At 39.6% G+C, this 21,095-nt stretch overlaps 2 protein-coding genes across 2 annotated transcripts; one reads left to right on the plus strand and one right to left on the minus strand.

The window, feature by feature from the left end:
* Nucleotides 1-92: 92 nt before the first annotated feature.
* Nucleotides 93-10,708, minus strand: srp72 (signal recognition particle 72). Its single transcript, XM_030395780.1, has 19 exons — nt 10,578-10,708; nt 9,949-10,069; nt 9,095-9,215; nt 8,778-8,921; nt 8,416-8,527; nt 8,291-8,322; nt 7,601-7,725; nt 7,357-7,414; nt 7,078-7,209; nt 6,839-6,967; nt 6,424-6,496; nt 5,967-6,031; nt 5,711-5,806; nt 5,204-5,307; nt 4,422-4,499; nt 3,749-3,886; nt 3,570-3,607; nt 2,663-2,822; nt 93-1,205 (listed from the first exon to the last, which is right to left on the minus strand). Exons 1-19 carry the CDS (start codon nt 10,675-10,677, stop codon nt 1,025-1,027), a joined length of 2,007 nt encoding a protein of 668 aa, XP_030251640.1. The 5' UTR covers nt 10,678-10,708; the 3' UTR covers nt 93-1,024.
* An 855-nt stretch (nt 10,709-11,563) lies between these two features.
* On the plus strand, nt 11,564-20,976 carry leprotl1 (leptin receptor overlapping transcript like 1). The gene is made up of 4 exons (XM_030395785.1): nt 11,564-11,693; nt 12,376-12,451; nt 15,822-16,008; nt 17,618-20,976. The coding sequence occupies exons 1-4, from the start codon at nt 11,678-11,680 to the stop codon at nt 17,732-17,734; spliced, it is 396 nt and encodes a 131-aa protein (XP_030251645.1). The 5' UTR covers nt 11,564-11,677; the 3' UTR covers nt 17,735-20,976.
* Nucleotides 20,977-21,095: the final 119 nt, after the last annotated feature.

Genomic DNA, 21,095 nt, shown 5'->3' on the forward strand with positions numbered 1-21,095 from the left:
TTCTTAAGGGAGTCTGGGAATTTTCTCCACAAAAACAGAAGCTATTTTATCCATTTAGATTAAAATGTTATAGGAAACACAGGGGTCACATGTCGCTGTAAAGACTTTTTATTAAGACTTAACAAAATGGGACACCTGTTTGGTCTATCACTTCCTGAAACATGCAGCTGACACAACTTAATTCAAGAATAAAATCCTTTTGCTTGAATTTAAACCAAAACAGGGACTGAAAAATAAATAATTATCTAGCATTGCATCTTTGCAGCTGATTGAACGTAAAGGGACGTTTAGGATGTACGAATGACGTGCGACATCCTACTACGCAGACACAAGAAACATTAAGGACAGTTATCCAAAAATTCATCTTCAAGTTACTTTGCAAAAGCAGTGTGTTTTCTAAACTACTATCGTTAGACCTAATCTGTGGTTGTATCTAAATGAAAATGAAAGGTCTCACAAAATGGCTTTTATGTCAAGAGGGTCATGATTTCAAGGACTCAATTAAAACTTTATTGAACAGAAATGTCCTGAATCAAAAATCTATGATCGCATTTTATTACAGAACTGTACAGATGTAAACTTGGCATATAATGATAAAACCATACAGCCAATAACACCATGTAACAGTACAGAAAAGGCATATTTCCATTCTCTGGACCTTCCATTAAAAAACATTAAGTGGCCATATCTTCAGTTTTCTCCTTTTAACTGTGGTCTTAAAAGGTCGCAAGTCAAAATGAAGTAAAAAAACTATTGGAGATACCTTCTTTTGCAGAGCAACAAAAAGTTAATTTGAGCATATCTGTCCTTTAAATATTCTGTCCTCTGTACTTCAAAACACAAATTAATGACAGAGGACCAGAGGGGAACTTTTGGTTTCATGTTAAAATGAAAGGCCAGACCGAAAAATAGGTGAAACTAAACATAAAAATGTGAAAAGCTTATGATTTCTCGGCGACGTCTCAACCACAAAGACATCAGTGTATCCTCGTCCCCGCCGCTTGCGAGCCGCTTCCCCCCCTGACTACCAGCCTCCTTTCCCTCCTTTCTTCTTCTTCTGTGGCGCCTTCTTCCGCGTGGCCCCCGAGGCTGCAGGTTTCTGCTGTCGAGGCGGGACTACGTTGCTGGCGGTAGCTGTAGATGAGCCAGAGGCAGAGCCTGGTCTGGGGGAGGTAGGGGGGCTGCTGGCCGTCTTACTGGCATCACTGGAACAGAGGAAGAGCCAAAAATCAGACATGAGAGATCAACCACAAGGAAATGTCTCTTCATTCTAGAAACATTAAGCACTGTTATGCTTTTAAAAACAAGTTGAAATGCGAAGTTTGGAAAACTTGCATCATGTGTCTATCAGTGCCCTGCAAGTGATTAAAAAGGAATTAGGGCTGTAACTAATGATTATATTCATTGCCGACTAATCTGTTGATTATTTTCTCGATTAATTTATTAGTTGTTTGGTTCATAGAATGTCAGAAAAATGTGGATCAATGTTTCCCAAAGCACAAGAGGATGTCCTCTAATGTCTTGTTTTGTCCACAACCCAAAGACATTTAGTGTCATAGAGGAGAAGCGAAACCAGAAAATATTCACATTTAAGAAGCTGGAATCAGAATGTTGACTTCGTTTTCAGGAATGACTCATCAAACTGATTAGCAAAATACTTGACCAATAATTTAATTGTTTACAGCTAAGTGATTAATCATTGTAGCTCTAAAAGGAATAGTTTGACATTTAAAAAAAAATATGTTTATTTTTTTCACTTGTAGAGAGTTAGATGAGAGAAGCTAATTCCCCTTGATCCCACTATCCAACTCTGAGCAAAATAGCTAATTTTTTTTAATACTGTTCCCTTAATAATAATAATGCAAATCAATAAACATCAATTCATGGGGGGAAATACTGCATGTTTTGCATATACATACATTTCATTTTCATTTTGCAGGTAATATGTGTCGTATCAAAATGATAGAATCATCAGTACAGGCTAGGGGTGACATGATGTTTCCAGCACATATGGCTACGCAATTGTTGTATGATCACATCTGGATTTGTAAACATCAGATCAGATCATTGGTTTTATGCCCTGACAACTATCATTTACAAATACTTCATTAAAAAGAAAAGGGTCTTTCATAACAGCTTGAATTTGGTGGCCTTTTGCAAGCTAGAGTCAGACAAGTAAAAATAACTATTCACCAAAAATAAAGATTCCAGAGGTCAACAAAGATACCACCAGTATGCAACAGTGATGCAACAATAAAAGATAGAAGGCCAGTTTCTTAAAGCTGTCCCAAGTAAGCCCTCTTTTTTAAATCAATAAAGAAAAAAGTAAAAAGAAGATAAACCAAAAATCTCTGCCAACCCACATAAAGGCAATCCCTCTTTCCCAAATGCAGAAGCATTCAGATAGTCCTAACATGTGGGTTTAAACTTTGGCTGAGATTGAGCATTTTTTATTTTGGCCTAAATAACACAGAAGCTGTTTCTCCTGCACAGCAGCTGGACAGTTCCACTGAGGATTCACTGGCAGGGAAAACAAAAGGACAATCTACGGGTGCTTTTCCTCCATTAGTGGAGAAAATTACTATGGTTCAATTACAGGAAATTGCACCCAGACAGCTCTACTCGCAGGTGACGAGCATATGTGCCCCCAGAGTTTACTCACAGCTCGGCGGAAGCTCCTGCCGTCGCTCCCTGTGTGCCCTTTCCGATCTGCTCCTTCTTCTTGCCCTTCTTCTTGCCTCTGTAGTAGGAACGCTCCCTCATGGGCAGCCACCGCTCAGGGTCAGGGGTCGCTTTGGGGTCACAGTTTTTGGGCAGTTTGCCTGAAAAGGAGATCAAAAGGCAACATGAAGAGACTACTCAACTCAGCAAAGTAAGCTTATTGCTTAAATAAAGACATGCGGTGAATCTGTGGTCAGAACTTCAGTATCTACAGAGCCTATACAGATATTAACCCCCTTAGATGTTTTCCCCCTTTATTACTTTTTCATAATTTGTTTTTTTGACAAGAGATCAAGTGAAAACAGATTTCTACAAAGTAATGTTAATTAAGAATATATTATATAAAATAATTGACTGCATAAGTATTCACTCCCTTCAAGTCGGTATTTAGTAGATGCATCTCTGGCCACAATCACAGCACACACTGAGGCTCTTTCTCGCAAAACTGCCCAAGTCAGGTTGCACGATAAGCATGGCAGCTCTTTTCAAGTCCGGCAACAAATTCTGTTTTAGATCGTGGTCTGGGCTTTGACTCTGCCACTACAGAACATTCACCTTGTTATCCTTAAAACATTTACGTGCAGCTCTCGCCATTTGCTTCGGCTCATTGTCTTGCTGCAAAAGAAATCGTCTCCCAAGTCGTAGTTCTCTTGCAGACTGAAGCAGATTGTCCTCCGGGAGTTCACTATATTTTGCTGCATTATTTACCCTCTACCTTTAAAAGCCCGCCAGGGCCTAATGCAGAGCAGCATCCCCACATCATGATGCTGCCAGCACCATGCTTCATGGTGGGGATGTGCAGTGTTTGGTGTCTGCCAACAAACAAGATTTTATCGTGAATGGCTTACCTTTCTTCTTCTTCCTCTTCTTTTTGATCTCGCCTTGGCTGTGAAGACACATTTTTGCATTAATAAGGTGATGATGTACCCTACCATATTATACTCTCAAAATAAAATCCACGTTGTTACATTAAGAAAAAGTTGTGATCATCATAAAGCTGATATGGAAGACAGTGCTGAGGGTTTACCCTTGTTCTTTGGGAAGGTTTTCTCCTGTGACCTTTGCAGCTTTTTTCCTGACATAGGTCGCTCCGTGAGAGTTCTCCAGCTCGTCCACGTCCACGTTGAAGGCCATTGTGTCTGCAGACGGTAGGTGTTTGCTGAGGCTGGAGAGGAACGCTAAGGAAGTAGCGCATTTAAAATGTGCACCTTCATAAAATCATCAAGAGTCCTAGCCTCGCCCTTCTGCCTGTACGTTTTTCGTTCATTGCAGCCTGAATATTTTTTGTTACATTCGTCTTAAAGTCAGTATGGATAATCCAAGCATACAGATATATTTGTATGTATGACAGAGGATATATTTGGTCATATCTGTGGAATCCGCAGGTTTCACTCGCTACCCTGTGCCTGATCACTGGTTAGTCAGGTTAGTCAACGAGGGGCATATAACTCTAGAAGTGCATGTACAAAGTGGCCTTGATAGACTATATTAGTCAGAACACTTCACATCCTAATTAAGTTGTCACTATATTTCCATACTCATCCATCAATCAGGAAAAAAAAACATGTTCATATATCACATAAAAAGGAGAGAAAATTCTCCGTTTTAGCTTTCATTTTTAGTTTTGCCTAAAAACGGTAAACTGAGTATCAAAATACTAATAATTTCTGCTCTATTCAATTCAATATATGAAAGGATACGATTTGGCTTTATCCGTGTCCACCAGAGAGTAAGCAGAGATAAGTTGTGCCAGTGTGTGGATGTCGTTGGTGTTTTGCCTGTTTAAAGAAAAGAATAAAACAGTAATTGTTGTGAAAGGAGGAAGGTTAAAGGTTGAGCATGCACTTATAGATGCGCTGTATAAACAGGGTTCGTACACATTTTTCAAGGTCAAATTCAAGCACTTTTCAAGCACTTTTAAGGGTCATTTTCAAGATTTTCCAGCACCTTATTGCTGGGGTAAAATACGTATCGACAGGAATATATATATACTCGTGATTTTTTTTCTTCACTTTTTATCACAATTATGTACATTGTATTATGCTGTAAACATCTAAAATTAAGTTTCATAATAGCAAAAACTTCAGAAATTAATTATCCAGTCTGATCCCAATTTTGTGAAAGACACAAATTATAATGTCAAGCACTTTCAAGCACTTAAACTAAAATCCAAGCACTTTTCAGACCTTGAAAACACAACATTGAAATTCAAGCACTTTCAAGGATTTCAAGCACCCGTACGAACCCTGTATAAGTGAGTTGCCTTCAAAATGATTTTTCTCCTTCTACTCTATAAGTCCCTCGTTATGATGTCTATCAAGCTTTTTAAGAACTTGAAAAACATTTGAGCAACTTGACTTCATGCAGATGAGAAAACAGAAACAGCAGCTGTTAGAAAAACCTCTATGGAGCACACTGTGTGTTTTTATGCTCAGACTCTCCACACGCTAAACCTGAGCGTGGTTTCAGGGCTGTAACTCACTTCCACAGCTGCTCCAGGTCACTAATGGCTTCTTTTTTCCGTCCGTACTTCAGTTTGTAATTGGCTGCTTCTCGTACGAGTGCCAAGTGTGCAGCAGATCCGGGCTGAGAAGAAGGACAGACTGATTACACATTTAGATATCACTAACTACTCCATGTGTTGGCTTGTCCTGTCAGATGAAAGTGTAACCGGCGATTAACTCGACTGCATCTTTTTTTTTCTTTTTTAAAAGCAGTCAAAGCTGTAATGCTTCTGTATTGCACTTCCTGCAGATTAACAACCAATTGGAGAGTGTTGTAGTTACAGAGTGAGTGCTCTGTTGGTACATTTGAATGTCTGTAGGTGTCTATAGCTGGCTGTTAGCTACCAAGCTCTTTTTCAGTTTTTTTTTTTTGCATCACCAGAGTATTTCCCATTAAAAAGGGACATAAAATGTTAGAAAGCTTTCATTGATTAAACATGGGAAGAAGCAGATGTTCGTGAGACCAAAACTAAATAGACACAAACCTGTTCAGACTGATAGTGCTCAATAGCTTGTTTGAAAATGTCGATAGCGCTGTCAATGTCTTCTTCATGGGAGTACATCGTGACCAGAGCTGAAATCTGAGGAGGCAGTGACACACTTCAGATGAATCGTTTGACAGAACTAAGAGTTCACACAGTTCTCCAACAATTATTGAAATAATCAACTTTAGAAAACAGTTCAGTTCAGTATCAGTTGTGGAAAACTCCAAGCACAACACTGATTTCATTTCAGACTCACCATCCCTGATTTGTGCCTGAACTCTTCAATGGACCTCAGGACATCACAAGCTTTTGTCACGTGACCTGAAAAAAAAGAAAAGAAAAGAAAAAGCTCTTTATCATTCAAGCCCCTCAAAAGTAAGTATTATGACACAGATACAGCACATGTGTGACCCTGCAAAAATGCATTCTGTTATTTTTATCAGTTAAAATTTCCAGGAATTAATATTTGACGTATCAAAATGTCATTCTTTCACTGCAAGTTGTACTTTATATTTTAAAAAGGTTTAAGCTCTTCAAAGATTACATTTTAAAAAATGACAAAAACTGAAGAAACTACTGAGACAGTCAAAATGATTTAATTTGACATAATCATGTGCTTACTACACGAAACATTTTTAACCGATAATACACAAATGTGCCTGTTCCTTGTAAATGAACCCTGTACCTTGCATTATGTAAAAACAGACCAGTACCTTGCACTAAATAGAGTTGTGCCATTGTTAATTTGATGCTGGATGCACTCTCTGGATGTTGGTCTGAGAATTGCTGGAAAACAAAAGAAAATGCACATCACACACTACTATAATACACCATCAGTTTTCACTATAGAAGAACAATATCATTTTGTAGAGTTACACTTAACAGATCAAATAAGCTGAAATACGTCTTAGATTTCATCCTTCTTTTTAAGAGGTACAGACAGTCAGCACAGCGGTAAAATCAGCTCTAATTCATGAATAGAGTGAACAATTAAAATATGTGAAATGAGTCTTTGTTCCTGAGCAAAGTTGTGACTTTAACACAATCAGAAAGAAGCAGAGAGACATTTTGTCTGTTTTTTGGATATGAGTCAGATTGAAAACAAGCAGCAGTGTCGGTGATGTCTACCTGCAGCAGCTCTATGGCCCTGCTGTGCTGCTTCTCCCGGCACAACTGAGCAACCTGGATGAGGACCGGCCGCGGGTGGCCCGGATTCTGGGACTGAAGACTGGATGACAGTTTCCTGCACTGGTCAGCCTGTTAGCAGCAAACAATAATGTATCAATAAATCATGATTAGTAATGAAGTCAGCAGCCATGACGGGATGTTTTTCATCATTCATAACAGCTTTTTAGCTAACACTTTACCTGGTTAGTGTACATGGCCAGCAAGGCTTTGTTAAGGTCAATGGCCTGCAGCTGCTTCTTCGCCAGCTTGTATTCAACACCTTCAGCGTTTGTCAATTTCACCTTTTTCTTCGAGTCAAACACATTTTGGTCCTGTGAACACAGATAGAGCATTAATGAAAACATCTGATGCAGTTGGACTTTTGAATTTGACATCTTTTAGGCAGTATTTTGGACATGATGGGGCTCAGTTAGAAGCACAATGATTTTGACTTTTATGATGAGATTTCAAATGCCTACCCTGTTTATTGTGATGATATTGTTGGCAGTCACAGCAAGCAGGCCCACATCTGATGGCCTGAATTAGGAGCACATTATGGAATATATATTTAACAATGCTGTTGGCACAATAAAACGGTACAATTTCTATAAAGCCTTTGGATTGCCTGAAAGACTGTTACAAAGTAAACTCACAACAGAATACAAAAACATCATCTCAAGCTGCTTTCGGGAGTGACTATAATGTGATGAACCCTGCACTCACTTGAGCTTGATGACCTGGTTGTAGAGTTGCAGCGCCTCGTCGGTCCGGCCTTGTAATTGCATGATGTACGCCATCTGAGAATGGATGACTGCCAGCTCTGACTCGATGTCCTCTTCAGTGACATCCTGAAAAGGGATAAACCAGCAATTATAGTGATTATACTAGGAAAATGGAAATGCAACAGCTGGGGGACACAGGGGAGTTAAAGTAAAAAAAGAAGAACTTTTGCATATTTACTCAAATTAAAAACACCGTAATAATGGCTACTAGGTGAATCTGTAGTTTCTTCTAATGTTAATATTTTTCATTTTTCACCTACTGATCAAATTTAAAACCTCTACCTTTGTGACTATTTCTAGGAATTTAAACTTTTGAATGCTGTTCATTAAGATTTACCAACAAAACTTTGACTTAAACACAGTCCAGACAATATTGACAACAAGATTAATGCTTTCCATAATTGTAACCAAACAAATTAAGTTGTTAAATTGGCAAATTGTCAAAAGCCATACTCTTTCATTGTTTCAGAATCTATAAAGATCGATTGACATTAATATAATGTTCAACAAAGTGCATCGAATCATCACAGAAGCATCGTGCACTGTCTTGAGGATAAAAATGGTCCTTAAAGATATATGACACTTGATCAAAGATGCTTAAATGTTATAGCAAAAACAAAGTAACACTTACAGAATCATCAGCCAAAGAGACTCTGCAGAGCTCTGTGAAAGAAAACAACCAGTTAGTGTCATATAAGGAATGAATATAGTGTGAATAAACATTTTGATAGAAGGGTAGAACAGAACAGAACTGACCCTCTGCTTGTCGTAGTTTATTGAGGGCCTCTGTAAACTGCCCTTGGCCAATCAGAGCGCAGGCAGCATTGTAACACAGCTCATACGTGGACTCGGGAAGACCGAGATCTTCCTGCAAAAGAAAATACAATACAACACAACACCTTAAGAAACAGAAAACAGAAGTACAGCAATTGGCCTTGTGACAATCCCTGGGTATAATAAGACAAACATATCCAGCATGAGCGTGGCTTCTTTCCAAATCATACTAGTTAAAAACATACAAAAAAGTAGGTAAACATAAAAAGCATAAAGGACAAATTACAGTCAACATTAGAGGCATCAAAAAACCTAACATGTTAATGTTGTAGAGGAGTGCTTACCAATGGAGCGTTCTCCCACTGACTCATAGAAGCCACCACAGCAGCAAGGTTGGTTTTCCTCTCCTCTTCGTACTCATCCTGGGAGTTCCTGATCAGATCTGTGTAGACGGACTTGCAGTCATCGTAGCGCTCCAGCCTGTACAACTAGATGATGCAAAGACAAGACGGCTCCAATCAGCAGAAGAATAACGTCAAACATTGCAATATCACAGATGTTATGGACAAAGTGTGTTTTTGTGAGACGCTCTTGAAAACATCTTCACAAATCAAAATCATGCAGTAATAATACAATTTCCCTCATGGTCAGACGGCCTTACCACTTGGCCGTAGAGCTCCTTCAGCTTGTCTGTCTGTTCAGTGGCACCTTCAATGGTCTTCAGGGCACTTTCCACTCTGTTCAGCCGGTACTCGCAGTACGCCTTCTCAAACACAACCTCACTGAGAAATCAAAATAATTTAATTATTTTAGCGGCAACTGCGAGATGACTAAAAGTTATTTGTTACTTGCGTATGTAGAGCATGAAACTAACTAAAAATAACTATTTTAATAGTTATATCAGCATCATACATATGCCATTATTTCATATAAAACAATCATGGAACTACTGTTTATTCTCATTGACAATGTTGATTGATAACCGTTCCAATTTGATAATATCAGATAAAACTTCACTGCTTATCCTCCTATGGTAACAGACTATCAGCTGATTTGAAGTTCACACACTTTGTTGTTTCAAAATAAAATTCAAGCCATTTTTGTTTTGTTTATTTTGAGTTTGCATCCAAGTATCCATACCATCTACTTGTATCTTTGTGTGGCTTATGTTATCTAGTGCTTCACACTATAAAGCACTTTGAAATGCTTTTGTAGAAGACTGTGCTCTAAAAATAAACTTGCATTTCAGTAATCAATAAAACATTTAGTCTGCAGCATAAATTGTCAAGATAGGCTGATGTTTTGTTTTGTCCGCCCAGCAGTCCAAACACAGATAGTAAACTGATATTTGAGAGGCATTTTTCTATTAATTGATTATTCAAAACCTTTGCCAGTTAGATTCCAGTATACCTACTGGTTATTCAGATGATTGTTCCAGAACGCACATTTGCAATCACTGATCAACACATTTAAGAGTTATAAACAAGAAAATAACCAAGACAAGTAGCTGATTACCTGCCGAGCACTTTCGAGTGGGTGTTCATGACATTCAGCGCCTCTTTGAAGGTGCCATTCTGAATAAGGCAAACAATTTTACAGTGAAGGGCCGTCACATCATCCCTGTTTTCGTGCAAAACTGCAACAGAAGAGGAGACGCACACATACTTATTAGTAACGCAGATTACAGTCGAACACAGTATTGATTGGAAAAAGAGGATTATTATCAGGTGAATGAAGCGTTTTCAGACGAGGTGACAGCTGACTGAAAGCTTATTAGCTGCCCACCATGATAAGTTAGCTGTAATGCTAGGGACACGTCACTCATCAGGGCGCATTTTTGGGGGAATGATAATATTTTAACTCTCTCCATAAAACTTACATAAACCAGCTAGCTTTGTAGCTGCATCACTTCAGTATACTTTTTTGAGCGAATGTTTGGTGAACGAAGCTAAGTCGATGTTTGTGAGACCTGAGAGGTAGGCTTTAACTGCGGTTAGCATAGCCACATGCTAACAGCTGGTCATGCAGCTGGCCCTAGCTTAGCTAGTGAACTCCGCTAACTGGAGACACGAGAAACGGGCCGGTCTGTCTACTGTCTGACCGGTTCCATCTGAGGGTAACGGATGGAAGATATGAATTCCTACTTTTAGTCAATGCTTTCAGCGCTCTTGTGAAGTCTCCATTCTGTCCGCAACGGTTCACTTCGGTCCATAGCGAAGGCACCGAGACCCCCGCATTCGCCATCTTCGCTGAATGGGCTCTGACGGGACCGCGGAAGCAGAATGTGAACACATCCGGGTTAACAAAATATTTATTGATTTATTTATTTTAAAATTAAATAAATACACAAAATGACGATCAGCGATACGCTACGATGTGTTTTCAGTGTTAAATTAAAAAAAGGTATCAAAGATAAACGCTAACTTTAGGATTTCTTACTTTGCAGTGACGCAGCAAATGATGCCTTCAGGGCCGAAAAGCAGTCGTAAAAGGCACAACTATTGAGCTGCAGCAGTCAGTGTTGTTACTAGGGAAGTTTTCTACACATAAATGCAAATCCCTCAAGACCAAATCCAATTTCAGACATTTGAAAAACATTTGAGAACCCTTGACTACGTCACTGAAACTTGATAATGATATGTTCATGAATATTTTAATTTTTTTTATTTATTTAAGGTCAGTAAAATCATATCTATTTCATTACAAGTATTTATTTTATTATTTCTGTTATTCCTGTAAATCGTTGTGTTCTTACTCGACATTAAGGAAGAAGATTTTTATTGGTATGATATGAAGACGTGTAATGCATGTTTGTATTTGACAAATGACAGTGACATTGCAAACACTTTCCTCCACTACATTTTGTTAATTACGATCTTACAAATTATAGACAAAGGTTTGAAATGTGCGCTTTAATAATAAATACAATAAACTACCAAAGAGTATGGAAAGTAGAGGAAATTATTTCAACCCAGATTATCTACAAATTGAAAATTCTATGCACTATTATCGATAACGCAATAATAGTATACTACTGTGCATAATACCTGATAGCTGATCATATTTCTATATTTATAGTAAGCTACGATTTCTTTGTGTAATCAGGTTGTAATTCTAATATTTCCGATAGCCCATGAAGGCAGCTGTACAAGCAGGGTTGGAGGTTCGGTCGGACTCGACGGCCGAGGAGGGGGGCAGTGTTGTCATTCGTTAGGGCTGTGTGTCGAGCTTTTGTCCAGGAGAAATGGCTGGGATTAAAGGTAAGACATTTACACTTTGTATTTAATTTATAAGGCCTCTGAAATCCGGCTCATTTCATATAACTGTGTATGAATATCCTGAAGAGAGATGGATGCGTTTGTGATGTCCAGCTAGCTAACGGTAAAGTGAGAGTAGCTAGCCGCAGGGCCAGTATACTCGTTAGCATGTAGCTGAGTAGCCTGCATTCACTGGGCTAGAAGGAGGCGCTACTTAGTCAACACAGTTAAGCGCACATTTGCTTCAGCTAAATTGAGACTAGAGCCCTGCTATCTTGCCTTATAATACATTATTTATTGCAATTCCCTTTAAGTAGTATAACAACGTAGTAGTTAACGTTGTAATGCTAATGCTAGCCGCACCTGACTTCAGTAATTACTCAGCCGCTGACTGTGATGCTGTGCTTGTTCCAGTGAGCTGCCGGGATTAATTGCTGTTAACAAGCACTCACATTGAATGAATTACAACCAGAGTACAAACATGAGCTCCTGGTGGCATGGCTTAGCTCGCTAATGTAGCTGTTACACGTGAAATCAGCTGATTCATCACATGATAGCTTCAGTAGCCAGGGGCCCTGCTGATGCTAAAATGTGATTGAGGGTCTCTGGATAGACACGCACGGATTGAGAAAGAAGCGATGTGACTTTATCCATGCTGAAATCCTCCCTTCTGTCTGTGTTGTAGCTCTCATCAGCCTGTCCTTTGGAGGGGCCATTGGGCTCATGTTCCTCATGCTAGGATGTGCCCTCCCTGTGTACGAGTAAGTACCACCAGAACACCATGTGAGCCCGCTAATGTGTATGGTTGAAGGACACTGTTCATACTTGGCACTCAAACACACCTTGGGTGATCCCAGATCAGGTTAACAGCTTTAAATGCATGGCTGGATTATCCTGCACGGGGGCTCCAGGTCAAACATTAACTGCTGGGTCCTTAATATATACTGCCACATGAGAGGGAGATTGTTTTCCATCTTTGTGAACAATAGGCCCAGTTCCTTCCTGTTCCTGTTGTTTAGTACTTGTGTTGTGGAGTATGATGTGGTCCCCAGCTTGATTGTGTGATTGTGTGCTTGATAGTTGGTGATGGATTTTCAGTGTGATAGGCTGCATAGGTGGTTGTTAAAGAAGCACTTCACTGATGGAAAGATGGCTCCCTCATAACACGAGTTCTTCTAAGCAGCAGAAAAGCCTGACTATTTTTGAGATAGGTGCTACATCACCAGATAAAACAGAGAAAAAGGTTGGTTGATTTCCCTCTGGCTCAAAAGGCAGAAAGTGTACAGCAACTACAATGCACTGGAACACTCCTGCGGTTGGGTGAAGTTCTATTTGGTTTTTGCTAAGAGTTCTCTCTAAAGCCATGTCCACGCGTAACAAAACGATCTTTTTTCCCCCGTCTTCCTTGGCATCGGTTCAAGAATATTTGCGTCCAAATGAATCCATTGTAAACGACTCAACGACTTCAAATTCGCCAAAAACGGAGAAGAAGTGACAGAGCTTGCGCATAAAGCTTGTGCGCTGTATACAAGCAGACAGTAGAAGGAGAAACCGAACACAACAAGAGGAAGATGAAAATGGCTAGTGCAATGGCTTTTTTGCTCAGCGTAATGGCAGAGGAGCATAATATTTTGCCCTGCTAACCCTAATAGGCTCAATATCTTCTGCAGCACGAACACGAGCATGTAGTCCGCCATTGTTGTTGTTGTTTTTATGAGATGTCGCGGGGTTAAGAGGTCGAAGGCTAGAGGTCGAGGGGTGGGGCGATGGTGTCATCGATATGCAAAGTATGCAGATTCGCTGTCCACACAAGAACGCAAGGGTGGCGTTTTCAAATGTTTCCACCCTGAGATCAGGTTTCAAAGAAATGCATAGAAATGCATTTACAGGATCCATTTGGACGATCGGCCAAAACGATGCAAAACATGTGCATTTACACAAAAAAGCGTTTCCATGTGGATGGCCCCAAGAGCAAGGCAGTAACAAACAACATCGTATTGCATCCAAACAGTCACCTAAAATATGTTTTTAAAGGTGAGCTGTAGGCAATGAAAAAGACCATGGCTATTTTTTGGTCCCCAGAGTCATCAGAGTTCTTTTCAGCCTCCATTCACAGTACATAAAATGTATGGTGTCCATTTCCAGTTCATGGTCTTTTGCTAAAATGTGTTTCTGAAAACATTTTGGGGATTTCTATAAACCAAGAAATAAATGAATCTTGGTTTATAGTTTATCAGCATTGTCTAGTTTTGAAAGGTTGCTCAGAGCTTGGTGAGACACCCCTCACTGGATTCAAAGCCCTTTTCACACAGAGTCGCCACATTATCTCACACAGAACCAGGCAGCTCCGGCGTAAAGCCGCACCAGTGGGTAATTCACACAGCAAGCCGGCACTGCGGATCCAAAAGAGTCATGGCGGTACAGGACGCTGTCTGACTTGTCTGGGGAGGGATGCTGTTTTCTGGGGGAAAGTTCACTAAGTCTCGGCTGAGAGGGCTGACCGTCACAGTGATTTTTTTTCAAGACAGTAACTACAACAACAAAATAGTGGAAGGAGACAAACACTTGGTTCTTTGCTGGGGGCAGATGCTGTTTTGCTGTGCAGAAATGTGACGCATAGTCAGTGGGACAGATAGGATGACAGACTTTTTTCCTCATATAAGTTGCCAAAGACACTACCAGTTACTACTTTACTGTTGTTTGGTCATTTAATGTTGCTTTGTGGGACATTTCTCTTTATTTTGTTGAGTGAAGGATCTGTGTAGTTATCAGATTGTAAACACCATCAGATCGACACGCCCCCTCTCCGCGCCGCTGGCTTTTCCATTCACATGCGGACGGTTTGCCAATGCTGCACCTTTTGATACTACCTCCAGAGGCGCATCAGAGCCACAGTGAAATTTCACCCCTCGCCACCTCTGAAACTTTCCCTCAAAGGGCAGTGTGAATGGAGCTCAAGAGAGAGAAGTTGGAGTGGCTCTTGATCTTGACATCCTACAGGAGCACAGTTTTTGATTATAAAGCAGGGTGCCCACCTTCGTCAAGTTTTGTGGACCCTCATTTGCATCATATTCCTTTAACACTCTTAAGTTTCTATAACTTCCAAAGACCAGATGACAATACAACAGATGATACATTGAACAAGCTAGCAAGTTACTCTGTTGTATAGATAGACAGATAGATAGATAGACAGATAGATTCGAGTACAAATGCAATCAAATATAAATATATCAATAGGAAACAATAAAGTACTAAATACAATACACAAAAAGCAATAAAGTACTATATGCAATAAAAGGCCTCAATTGTTATAAATGTCTCAAACATGTAGTGTATGAAATTACCACCAACCTATAGTCAAACAGAAAAACTTGGGCATTTACGTCAGTGGTGACTTTGTATGTGCATGAATGTCCAAAAACATCAAGGATCAATTCAGGTTGGAATATAAGTATATCTCTGAGATCATGTCAGATAAGAGCCACAACTCTCCACTGCAGTTGGGTACAGTTGGTTTTGCCTATTCAAAACAAGTCTGACCAGGTTTTTACAGTCACTGCATGAGATGCATGGAGATGCTGCCTCAGAGCAGGCTGTTGTAATCCAGGCTCATTTCCATTTCAGCCATTGTCATTATCCGAAATGACAGCCTCATCTCTCCAGAATGTATGAGAAGAGGGTAGCTAGAACATCTATTAGTGGTAATTATTAGCAGAACTTGACTGATATTATTAGCTTATTTTATCTTATCACTGGTAAATCACAATTTGTATAACTGCCAGCCAATTAACAAAAGAAATGAAGACTGAAGCAAATGTAATTATAGGTTTAATGTTGTTTTATATCCTGTTGCTGTTAGCTGTAAAATGTCTCCTATCCTGGCCACTACTCCATGATAACCAATTGTAAGATATAAAATAATAATATTGGTGGATATCTGGTCAGATTTTTATTGGTTTGCCAGTGTTGGTAAGGCTGCATCAAAAGATAGTTCATAGGTTGTAGAAATGTGGCTCCTTCCTCTTTAAACACACCAGGGAAGTTAGATAAAGTGCTGAGTGCTGAACAGTCTTGGATCCTTTGTTCTTCATTTCACTTGACTACATTTTACTCTCTTTTCTCTCTCTGCAGCAAATACTGGCCTTTGTTCCTCCTCTTCTTCTACATCCTCTCTCCCATTCCTTACTGCATCTCGCGGAGGGTGGTCGACGACACAGACTCGGCCAGTAACGCCTGCAAAGAGCTGGCCATCTTCCTCACGACGGGCATCGTCATTTCAGCCTTCGGCCTGCCCATTGTCTTCGCAAGAGCAGAAGTGGTGAGTAACCTTCATATTACTTTCACTTCCTGGAAAACTGTTAATAGAAAGCATATATAGAGTGAACCACAACACATTTTGAAATAGTCTAATAACAATAATAATAATAATAATAGTCTATCTATAATCTCCCATCTTTAACCTCAAACATTACCTCTTAATCTGTCAGTGTTTGTAAAACACTGTGACCCTGTTCAGACATAGTCTTATTATCTGTCCTAAGTGATCTGATCACAAGTAGATAGACCCCAAGAAGCATTGAGGATGCATTTGAGCTCCGACGAGTCAGACCACATTCGAAGTCTGGGCTATGTGACCATATTCTTTAAGCAGTGTGTGGACACGTGTCCTAGCCACACTGAAGGATGTCCTATGCAGCTGCATCCTCAGTGAAACAAGAAGGAACAGGAAGGATTACACACTGTCTGATTTTGTTTGGGCTAGGGTTAGGGTTAGGGTTTGGGAACACATTGTTACAACTGATCCCACCATTTAACTAGAAACTGCAATATCTCTAGATTCCCTTGAAAAATAGCGCAATTTAAAAGTTGACTGGGAAGAAACAAACAAAAAACTTTTATGAAATGGCCATGGCAAATTATGAATCCATTGTGCCATCTTGTAAATTCGACATTAAATGCAATACATTACGCTGTTTGTTTTAATGTAAAAAGTGTCAGTTTGTCTTCACTGGACCATCCTGTCTACTTTTATTGCATTTTACCTGCGAACATGTGGCAGCTGTTAACTGATTTACACTATATTCATGAAAGAAGACAACATTTTATGGATGGTAAACATGTCAGATTTTACAGATACAGTAAGAAGTAACCTATGTAGTTGGCGTCTTTGTTGACCATAGAGAAACACCCAAGTCTTCCTTAAAAAATGTGTAATTTTGTGAGTTTTTGAGGTAGGATGAACCTTATAGACTTTTCTAAATACCTCTTTGACAAATTCTGAACTTGGCAAAGGTTATATATCAAGAAATGTCTTTCTCTGTGTGAAAAACATCGTGTCTGTTTGTCCTAGTGATGTAGATGTTTATTTGCATATAGAGTGGGCAATGAATCAAATCACTCAGGATGGCTGTTAATACCAGGTCTGAACAGGCTCTCTGTTTATTCTGGTTTCAGTAGCATAGCATTGGACAAAAACTATAGTGACCAGATGCTATTTGGTCTTTTTAAAAATGATATATTTCTCACCTTTGTTAGTATAAATGTCTTCATTAGGATCCTGTGGGTGTCAGCCTTAAAGACGTGGACAGGGAAGAGATTTGTGTTACCAAAAGATTTTCAGTATTTCTGTTTTTAAGGTTTATCTCTGCCTCTCCACCAGGTTTGGTTTTGGCAGCTGATATAGAAGCAGACATACTAATTTGACAAGGAAGAATATTAAAATAAATAAGTTGGCATTTAGCTCCTGGCTGCTGTAAACGTCCCTTTTTGCTGTGTGTCTGAATAAACAACTGAGGAGCAACGTGTGGAAATGATTCTGTAAACTGTTGCTGTTGACACCCTCTTGATTTTGGCCTAAATATGCTGTGCAGTCTGGCAGCATGCAGGCAGCATTTGTTAACCTGAATTATTGATGCGTTGGTTTACAGATCGCCTGGGGGGCGTGTGCACTTGTGCTAACGGGTAACGTAGTCATCTTCGGGACCATCCTGGGCTTCTTCCTGGTCTTTGGATCCAATGACGACTTCAGTTGGCAGCAGTGGTAAAACAGCAGAGAGGGGGACCTTAGTCTGAACTGTTTTTATTAGCGTTACAACTTATTATTATTATGGTATTACTGTTTGGTTCTTGTTGTTGTTATTTATATGATGACCACCCATCCATAGACTCACACCAAACCAGTGCAATACTTTCTTTTTTTTTTACCGCCTACATCATATTGAACTGACACAAGTGGGATGGAAAATGCTGACTTTGAGTAGGATTTTTTTTCTCATTTTAGTTTCGCACTCTCGACTCTCTTTGAGAGAAACTTTGTCAGTTTTCTCCATTTGTGTGTAGAGCATTGTAAGCCGTCGAGCGCTGGTGAACAAATATGTGAAAAAGAATCCATTTGAATGTCGAATAAGACCTAATCTGACCAAACAGGCAGGGTCACACTTTGTCTGGGCTCCATTCTCTATTTAGTAGACACACTGGAAGAAGCTTTCTTGCTAGACTGTAAATCAGCAGAAAACTGATGGAAAATCTATACAGCGCAAGCTCAGATTTCACCACTTGTGATGACAAAAAGCTCCATTTCCAGTCAGCACGGGTGTTATTGATTGAAACTGTGGCCATTTTTTTTTTTTGTCACAATGAAAGGTGAAAATTCAGCTGAGAGAATGCAGATTTATTATTAGTTTTCTGCTAATGTTGCTAAGCTGTGAAAGCAAACATATAGAAGCGTATAGAAGATCAGTGTCATCCTTCAAACCCTGTTACATCTGTAGATGTGATTTAAATCCAGCTGTATGTTCTTTTTTTCTGTTTGAAGGTTTCTTTTTTTTGTTTAGACTCCATAAAAATAATTTGTCATCACACTAAATAAGGAGACAAGGCTCAGGAGCAGCGAGATGAGAGGATTCATTCAAACGACCTCACCATCACCATCACCATCACCATCACTGCAGAGATCAAATTAAACTGACTCAGTGATTTCCCAGGTGCCAACTGGATGCAGGCTGCTTATTCACCCTGTTTTTTTGCACATGATAGCTCGTACCCCCTCTCAGTATGGGTAAGCCTCGCCTCGTCAGGTCAAGACAGCATGAAAAGCTGTAAAGTAGCCGCCAGCTAGCGTAGGATTAGCTCGAGGACAGCAGACCTGTTGGACACTCAAGCCAAGCTAAGAATATAAAGGCCTGGTTGGTCACTAACAGCTCTTAATCTTTTCAATGCGACTCCTTCAAAATAAAAGAATCCAGCGTCTATGCTCCGTATTAATGTCGTCTTTCTCTGTAGAAGCACACGCCGTCGCATTTCCTTACACCAGCATTTTCATGATACAAACACTGTTATGTTTTATGATTCGTTTTAAAGAGTTTGTATGATCTCTGGCCTGTGTGAAGGAAAGTTTGTACACTGGTTTGCTTAATCTGTTTGCAGCTTTGGGATCAGCACAGCCTGCAGTCAGTCATGTGCTGCCCTCCTGTCGGCTGTTTAACTGCATTAGTTGAGGCTAAACTAAAGGAACTTAGCAGCTGCTGCCTCGTTGAAGCATTGGTGTCTTGACTGTCTACCATTTCCTGTTCAGATGTTGATTTTGTTTTTTGTTTGATGGCTCAGTTTGAATATGTGCTCTCTGGAAGATAAATGAAGTGATACTGAAGTTTTATAATTTGTTTTAAATGTGACTAATAATTTCAAGAAAGCCCAGATGATTCTCTCCAGTTGGCACAGATTTTTAAAACTAGGTAGCTTTATGGCCTTTCGACAAAGCTCATAAAGTAACATACATTTGAGTAAATATAGCTAACAAAAGACAAAAAAAGCAATTCGATACAGTCCGTGTAGCTGTATTGAACAAATACAGCACAGTGCAACACTAACAGTTGATCTGAAGCACAAATTACTATTGAATGATGAAGTAAGGACTTAATTAGATGATGATGGTGAGAGGTTAATTGTTATGTTGTTTGGTTGTACTGACTTTTAATGTTAAAGAATCATCTACTGAGGGCGAACATACATGTATGTGGATTTCCATGCAGTGCAGATTTCCAATGAAAGTTTATAACACTCACACCACGTTTTTCCCACGGTGTAATTTCTTCTTTCAGAACATCATTTTCTGACTTAAAACCACAAATACAGCAAATAAAACTTTTAAAAGAGAAGTACAACATTTGAGTACATTTTCTATCAAGAGTTAGATGAGAAGATTGCTGATCTGTAGTTTATTTTGCGTTGTGCAATTATACATTTTACATGCGCTTCAGTCAGCGCTATCTAAACAATAGAATACAAACATTAATTTACTCTGTCTGTTAGTCTGACTCTTGGTATAAGCCTGATATGGGGTGCCTATTTCATGGGACTTTCCCTTCTTCCTTCCGCTATCTGCGCGTTACTGTTTTCAAAATCCCTGCTGATACAGGAGACAACACCAACAACCGTCTCCGAGTTAACAACCTACATGCTGAAAATGGCAATGTACCTGCAAAACAAGCTAGCAGCTTTTAACTTCTCATTTGCGGGGATTTAGCCATTTAATGCCAAGGCTTGCCTCCAAACATGCAAAACAAGTTCCCCCCTCGACACTGTCTTCTCATCCACCTCTCACCTAACAGTTGGCTCTTTCAGCCAGAATCATACTAACAGCTGCACTTTTTGAAGAAGAACAAAAAGTTCCCACATTAATTTAAAACTGGGAAGAGGAAAAACACAAAGCACTGGAAATCTGCCTCAGGAGCCAGTCTGTAAAAGCACTAAACGACATCTAACACCACACATCTGCATTAACACTTCACACTCAGCTGTAATATTTTTGTACTTTCTCGTCTGTCACATGACTCTTCCAGAGATCACAAACTCAGTGAAGGCAGCGATTGTATTCAAATGTATTTACCTTAGTAACTGAATTTTGAAAACTACTGACACGATTTGTGCATATTATAATGTGAAACCACTCTGAATCTAATTGAACAAGCAGTAGATTTACCCACTGGTGGTGGTCTGTAAACCAGTCTGTGTTTGGAAAAGCAGGGTAACTCCATTTTGTTTTCCTGTATGACGCTATGTTTTCTGTTTTCTCCCTTATGTGAAGAATCTGGTCTGAAGACAGGTTTTTTTCTCTGTTTCTGTTTTAAGAGAGATGTTACGCTGTTTTTTCTCATACGTTTGGGGGGGAGGATATTTTATTTATTTATTTCATGTACAACGCCATTTTCTATCTACAACTTTTGTGTTCAAGAGGCAGAAGTCAGCATGGTGGTTTTCTTTTTTTTGAATAAACGGCATTTTTGAACATCCTCTCCTTTGAATGACTACAAATGCATTTGCTCTGCTGCTGAGATGGATCCGATCAGACACAGGTTCCCTGTGAAGGGAAATAAGCTTCACTGATATCATCGGCATGGCCTAGTT

The sequence above is a fragment of the Sparus aurata genome, chromosome 18, assembly GCF_900880675.1.
Source record: "Sparus aurata chromosome 18, fSpaAur1.1, whole genome shotgun sequence".
Taxonomy (NCBI): domain Eukaryota; kingdom Metazoa; phylum Chordata; class Actinopteri; order Spariformes; family Sparidae; genus Sparus; species Sparus aurata.

Excerpts from the sequence above, each read along its gene's own strand:
- leprotl1 (XM_030395785.1), top strand. Across the intron at positions 12,452-15,821 it reads TGTGCCCTCCCTGTGTACGA|CAAATACTGGCCTTTGTTCC; the intron begins GTAAGTACCACC and ends CTCTCTCTGCAG. Across the intron at positions 16,009-17,617 it reads TCTTCGCAAGAGCAGAAGTG|ATCGCCTGGGGGGCGTGTGC; the intron begins GTGAGTAACCTT and ends GTTGGTTTACAG.
- srp72 (XM_030395780.1), bottom strand. The coding sequence starts at position 10,677 with ATGGCGAATGCGGGGGTCTCGGTGCCTTCGCTATGGACCGAAGTGAAC. Across the intron at positions 10,070-10,577 it reads GCTGAAAGCATTGACTAAAA|TTTTGCACGAAAACAGGGAT; the intron begins GTAGGAATTCAT and ends CTTCTGTTGCAG. Across the intron at positions 1,206-2,662 it reads GCAGGAGCTTCCGCCGAGCT|TGATGCCAGTAAGACGGCCA; the intron begins GTGAGTAAACTC and ends CCTCTGTTCCAG.